Source organism: Fukomys damarensis, unplaced genomic scaffold (genome assembly GCF_012274545.1).
Source record: "Fukomys damarensis isolate Sample0158 unplaced genomic scaffold, DMR_v1.0_HiC HiC_scaffold_32, whole genome shotgun sequence".
Taxonomy (NCBI): Eukaryota; Metazoa; Chordata; class Mammalia; order Rodentia; family Bathyergidae; genus Fukomys; species Fukomys damarensis.
Window position 1 is genome coordinate 43799937 of NW_022900944.1, and position 6653 is coordinate 43806589.

Consider the following 6653-nt stretch of genomic DNA (forward strand, 5'->3'; position numbering starts at 1 on the left):
GAATCCATGGTGGGTACAGCACCCCCCACCCACTCACCTCCCAAAAGTCCCACTTTTGAATAAATGACACTTGGGGGACAGTCTCCACTTAAACCATAGCACTAACTACTTTTGAAAACAAACCTTAGCACCACCAAAGTTTTTAGATAATTACAAAAGCAAACTACAAATTAGAAAAGCCAATTTCCTCCTAGAAAGTTGTGAATTCCAGGGTACAGAAAGGATTTTTGAGGAACAAAGACCAAAACCAGAGATAGAGGAGCCTCCAGTGTCTGGGCTGAGCAAAACGTGGGGGACCTGTCCCCCAGCTGGCCTGTCCACTCCACCAATGTCTAGAGACGACCCCACCACAGCAGGGTCATTCATAACTGATAATTTATTTTTGAAACTTTGTTTTGAAACGATTTTACACTCAGGTGGATTTGGCAAAAGTAGATTTTCTGTGAGCTCTTTGTCCAGGACCCCTGGTGATAGCTCTTTCTTGATCATCGTGATCAAAATCCAGGCCTCGCCACTGGTGCAGGACCCTTGTTGGTCTGCACCATCTTTACTCTCCCTCGCTCTTTGCATTGTTTTGGTGTGTGGGGCTATTGTGCCGCCATAAACTGTCCCATAATAAATAGCTGTGTATAACAATCCACACACGCACGGGTACAGGACACACGGTATTTACGTTCGCAGGAGCTCATGACTCTCCCACCCTGCCTTCCTTAGCTTTCTGTGTAAGAGCAGAAAGCTGTGAGCTCACCTGTCCTGTTCTCTGAATTCTCTTCACCCTCCATGGTGGTTACCTGGGACTGACCATGCGTCTTTGTTATTCTTTCAGCGCTGACTCTAACATGTCTCTTCTCGTTGTATGACACGGTGACCACAGTGAAGGACGATATATTGTTTTTTTTGTTTAATTTCTAAGAGAATAGATTTAAAATGTTCTCACCACACACACACAAAATGGTAAGTCTGTGAAGTAATGCATATGCTAATTGGCACGATTGAGCCATCCCATAATATATACATTTCAAGAAGTCATATTGTGCAGGATAAGTATATACCATTTTTTTTTTGTTGGTAAAAACGACAGCTGGGCTCCGTGGCGAACACCTGTAATCCCAGGATCCTGGGAGGCTGAGGCAGGAGGATTACCAGTTTGAGCCCAGCCTGGGCAACTTAGCAATGTAGTGAGACAATAAAAAAGGGAGCTGGGAGGTGGCTCAGGGCAAAGGCCCTGGGTTCAATCATCAGTACTGGAAAAAAAGACAAAACATAAAAAATAAATGCACTCTTTATTGCCTGTCCGGATGTAGTGCCATCTTTCCCCTTCCCAGGCCAAAGCCTCCTCCCTGCCTTCCTCTCCCAGCGCACAGCCCATTTCTCTGATCTGGGCGTGGACAGAGGTGTGTGGAGCAGCTCTTTTGGTTGTAAGTGCCAGAAGCTCATCTCAAACTAATCCATGCAACAGGGGAGGACTTACTGGTTCTTATAAGTAGCACATTGCAGGGCAGCACTGGCTTAAAGCCAGACAGGCCAGGCAGTGTGGCCCCTGCTACCCAGGCACATGTTTCACCAGCTTGCTGACAGCAGGGGAGAGAATCTGTAAGTAGCCCTGGCCAGATGAGTCCCAGGAGGATGCAGAGGGGACAGCTGGGCCGTGCAGTCATCCCTGATCCAGTGTCAGAGCCATCGTGTGGTCCTGTGTGAATAACCTTTATTGAAAGCATACGGAACAGGTCTGTCCAATGGACAGAAGGGAGTAGTCAAGCTTGTCACTTAGGGCTGTCCATCTTTCAGTGATCACTTCATGAGGCAAGAGGGACTCCTTGGGGCTGGTGGCCACCCTGGCATACAGTTTTTGGCTAGGCGTGGGTGGAGGGAGGATGATTTCCTCTGTTTCTGCTAGCTGTTGCTGTATAGCAAACTAACCCAGAGCTTTGAAGCTTAAACCAGTCATTTTATTTTATTTTTATTTATTTATTTATTGGTTTTTTGAGGCAGGGTTTCCCTTTGTAGTTCAGGCTAGAGTTCAGACTGGCCCTGAACTCACTATTGTAGCCCAGGCTGGCCTCAAACTCACGGTGATCGTCCTGCCTCAGCCTCCTGAGTGCTGGGATTACAGGCGTGCGCCACCATACCTGGCTGTAGTTGTTTTATTTATTTGCTCCTATTTCTGCAGTTTTAACAGGGTTTAGGGTCTGGAAGAGCTGGTTTCCGCTCTTGATGGTGGCAGCTAAAGTGGTGCACCAGGGACAGAGGGTCCATTTCCAAGGTGGCAGAGCCACCTGCTGGCTGTTGGCTGGAGGCCTTGGTTCTCCTTGTGAGGCCCCTCCCCATGGCTAGTTTGGGCTTCTCACAGCACAGCAGTCTGACTTGTGTGGGAGCGGGTTTCTCCTTAAGCACAAGAGAAGCTGCGGACCTTCATACGGTCAGGTCCAGTATTGGCCTAGCACTGCCACGCTTTATTGGTTAAGGCAGATGACAGAAAAAGCCTGAATTCGAGGGCAGAAGATGACATGAAACATAAATACCAGCAGCTGTGACCTATTAAGAGCCACCAATAGAATGGCCCACCACACTCTTTGTCCTCTTCCAACGGGTCCATAGTCTCTGGAGTGACTCCCTATGATCTCCCCACACCCTGGCTCCTGCCCCTTTTAAAAAAGTAGCTGTGCAGTGCTTTCTTCTTTTTTTTTCCTTGAGTTGTACTAAAGAGTACTTGAAGCTTTTGAGACTCGGGGGAAAAGATCACCACGGTCCAGGTCAGTGGACAGTCAAGCTTTTGTGCTGTCCAGAGTGATCCCCAAAGAGCAGCAGCCCTGCCTGTTGTCTTGGTAGAACATCCTGTGTCTCTCTTCACCTCCGAGTTGCATTACCAAAGCTCATGTCCTAGTTCAACGCTGCGTTCATCGTGGGAAGGGGCAAGAGGAGACCCCGTGCACCTTCTGTGCCTGAGCAGGCTGTTGGTCCTCTTTCCTCTTGCCGGAGGGGACCTGAGCTCAGATGGGGATCCAGGTGTGGAGACGCCTCAGGTCTCTCCTGCAGAGCGGAGGAGCTGGCTGTGGCTGGGCTGCCCGTGTGCTGCTGTGTCCTGGGGCACAGTGCATGCTGGCTTCTCACACTGTCTCTTGTTTATTTCCTTGTAGTGGATATCATGGAGATCAAGGAGATTCGCCCAGGGAAGAACTCCAAGGACTTTGAGCGTGCAAGAGCAGTCCGCCAGAAGGAAGACTGCTGCTTCACCATCTTGTACGGCACCCATTTCGTCCTCAGCACACTCAGTTTGGCAAGTGGGTGCACAATTGTCTGCTGTTCTCCCTCTCTGTGCCTCCGTTCCCTTCTGCAGAAGTTCTCTACTAATAGATGTTCACACCCGCCTGCCCACGAATGGGATCTGGGGCCTATGGTTTTGAATCCCACCCCTGCTGTGTGTTTGCGGACAAATTGTTTAACCTTTCTGAGCTGGAACCGTTCAACTGTGAAATGTGGAGAGCAATCATACCCATCACACTGGGATGTTGGGAGTTGAAAGTTGAATGTATGCTAACTAATTTGGTCAATACAGGCCAGGCTCCCCTGGGCAAAAAGTGTTCCCTGCTTTCCTCCAGCAGGTATTGCACAGCAAACTTGACACCTATCTGACAGAACGCTCCTGAGGTCTCTTATGTGCGTGCATGCACATCGAACATAGCACGTGTACTCATGAGTGCACACACGCACACAGCGTATGTTCTTACACAGGCACACATATGCACACAGTGATATCTTTAAGCTCTCTCGCTGTCCCTGTGTCTCCATCAAGGAGCAGAGGAGCCATCTGGGAGGTGAGACGAGAGTGGAGAGCAGCCCAGGCAGACCACTCAGAGCAGAAGCTGTGACTGCTTTCTGGTCCAGCTCTAGTACTACTCAGCAGTGTCTGTCCAGTCTGGACTGATGAGGAAAGATAAATCACCAGTACTGTCCAAATAAAGCCTACCAAAGAGGTCTGTGGAGGTTGAGCAATACAGAGACATCTAATTAGGGGTCACACAGTTCTTGCTAATTTCTCATTCGTTCATCAAGCATCTCTCTATTTCTTGGCTTGTTGTGCTGGAGCTTGAACCCAGGGCCTCATGCATGCTAGGCAAGAGCTCTACCTCTGGGCAGCACCCTCACCCCCATCAAGTGTCTTCGGGCGCGCATTCTTTGCTAGGTTGTAGACATTAATAGGGTGCAAGAGAGGAATAAGACCCAGTTGCTGCCTGTACAGGGCTCACAACTGTATGACCAGGAAGTTAAGTACACTGTGATCGGTGTTGCAGTGCACACGTAGAACAGTGTACACTAGAATTTCCAGGCAGGGTCTGTAGGGGCTGACTAATTTATTATTTACTTATTTTGGGTACCGGGGATCAGACCCGGGCCTTTGTGCTTGCTTGCAAGATAGATGGTGCAGCCACTGAGCCAGATCCCCGGCCCGGGCTAACTTATTTTACACTGGGTTTTGAGGCCTCCGTAGGAGTTGGAAGGAGAGTGGGAGGGCAGCCCAGGAGCGGCACGGACTGAGCAAACACTCAGAGGGAAGTAGCCAGCTGGCGGTGGGGGATGATGAAGGAGTGCCTGGTGCTTGGTGGGTGGTGGGTGATAAAGGAGGAATGTGGAGAGGGATCGTGAACCTAGACAGCTCTGGCTGCACAGCCCCGCCTACAGGCTGAGCCCTGGCTGTTGCTTCTGAAGAAGACCACGGGAGCACCGGGCTGGGACCTGGGATGCCAGCCTGGTGCCCGGCCCACTCCAAGGTTCAAGAGCCCTGAGTTCAAGGCCTGGGTTCAGATCGCAGCTTCTCACTGACTGTTCTGGGGCCAATGGCCCATCGGAGCCCCAGCTTCCGCCTTCTCTGGGTGGGATGGAGGGACACACAGTATCAGACTGCTGACACTCACAGGAGTTAATAGCGGGGCATGTGAAAACAGCAGGGGTGCAGAGCAGGTGAAGCGGCTGGCTGGGCGCACCTATCATGGACCTGTGTGACTGTCTTGTTTCTCTCAGAAGCTGAGGTCTCTGCCGCCCTCTTGCCATTTTCTCACAGCAGTAGCATCACCGTCCCTTCCCCTTTCCTGGCCTCCATTGGACCCAGGGAACACTGAGGGCCCCTCGGGATTGCTGTGCAAATGATCCTGGGGGGCTCCCCGGTGACCCCGCCATCCTCTCTAAGAGCACATTCAGCCTTGAAGTCATCCTCCAGCTGATCCACTGATGAGCAGAGCACCTCCAGGGCCAGTCACCTTCGAAAGCCTGGCCTCTGACGCCTGAGCCCTCTGGGGCCACTTTCGATGTGAACCGTGACTCCCGCTAGCCTGTTTCAGACTCTGACCTCTGTGACTGGAAGGGGGCGCGTGTGTTACTTTAAGCCCGAGATCGTGGCATTGTGTTGTGGCCACGGAGGATGCTGAGTCCTTACCCAGGGACACCCAGCGGCTCCAGCTTGGAATTTTCCTGCTCTCCTCTCTGACTTAACTTCCCTGGGTGGGTGGGACACAGGTGTTGGGAGGTCCCCAGTGAGTCTCCTGAGAACCTGGAGCTGAGGACCTGGTTCAATCCAGGTTTGAATCCTCAGCTCTTCTATTCATGGGTCACTCTGCCAGTCTGATGGCCGCGGTGGGGTGGGCCTATCTCAGGTTGCTTTGGCTGCTGTCGCAGTCTTCTCAGTGTGCCTGCTGGGGGAGGGGGAGTGAGGGTCTCACTTTCTCTTCTTAAGAAGGGTGCTGACCCCTTTGTGGAAGCCCCACCTGCTTGACTTCATCGGAACCTCATCACCTCCCAAGGGTGCACCTCCAAACACCATGCCCCTGGGGTTCAGGCTTCGGCCTGTGGATTCAGTCTGTAATGGGTGCTCGTAAGCAAAGGCCTTCCAGTGGCTAACGCAGCGCTTCTCTTCCCCGCTCTCTAGCTGACTCCAGGGAGGATGCCATTACGTGGCTCTCAGGCCTGAAAATCTTACACCAGGAAGCCATGAGCGCATCCACGCCCACCGTCATCGAGAGGTACTCGGCTCCTGCCTGCCCTCCACATCCCGCCTCTTCCGGGCTTCCTGCCTGCAGTGTGTGCAGCGGTACCTAAGAGTGGTCTTGAACGCTCCCCAGTAAGAGCACCTGGTGCCAATCTGTACCCTGGCCTTCGGGTGACACTGCCTTGGCCCTGAGTTGGAGACAGCCGTTGGTGCTGTTGGGGCACAGGAGGACTCTGTGAGGCGGTCGGCGTCGGGGCCTGGACCTGCCACCTGTCACTTCCTCCTGATTGGCAAAGCCCTTCGCTGACTCTTCATTCTCCTGGGAATTTCGGTGGGATTCTGGTGTGAGTTTCTCTCCCCCAGCAAACTGAAACCTCTGCTTGGCACTGTTTTCTTCTTGCCAGCGTTTTGGGATTACTGACTGTCATAAGAGGAGACTGTCGCTGGAAAGGGACCCAGGGTTTCCTCGTGCAAGGGGTGTCCAAGACTCAGGCGGCGCTCTTCAACCACGGGGAACCTGCTCCCCAAGGTGGCCTGGGGAAGCTGGAAGGCCTTTTGTTCAGTCCCTTCGGTCCCCATCCCAGAGTTTACTGAAACCTGTGTTATTTTCTAACTCTCCCTCTCTCTCTCTCTCTCTCTCTCTCTCTCTCTCTCTCTCTCTCTCTCTCTCTCT

The 6653-nt window shown here is 52.2% G+C and overlaps 1 protein-coding gene across 1 annotated transcript in view; it reads left to right on the top strand.

Annotated features, from left to right (window-relative positions):
• Nucleotides 1-6653, top strand: part of LOC104852000 (1-phosphatidylinositol 4,5-bisphosphate phosphodiesterase gamma-2) — a 102873-nt gene that overhangs the window by 37476 nt on the left and 58744 nt on the right. Inside the window, exons 2-3 of the mRNA XM_033757908.1 lie at nt 3138-3281; nt 5921-6014. Coding sequence (XP_033613799.1) covers nt 3138-3281; nt 5921-6014 — 238 coding nt within the window. The remainder of the gene's footprint in view (nt 1-3137; nt 3282-5920; nt 6015-6653) is intronic.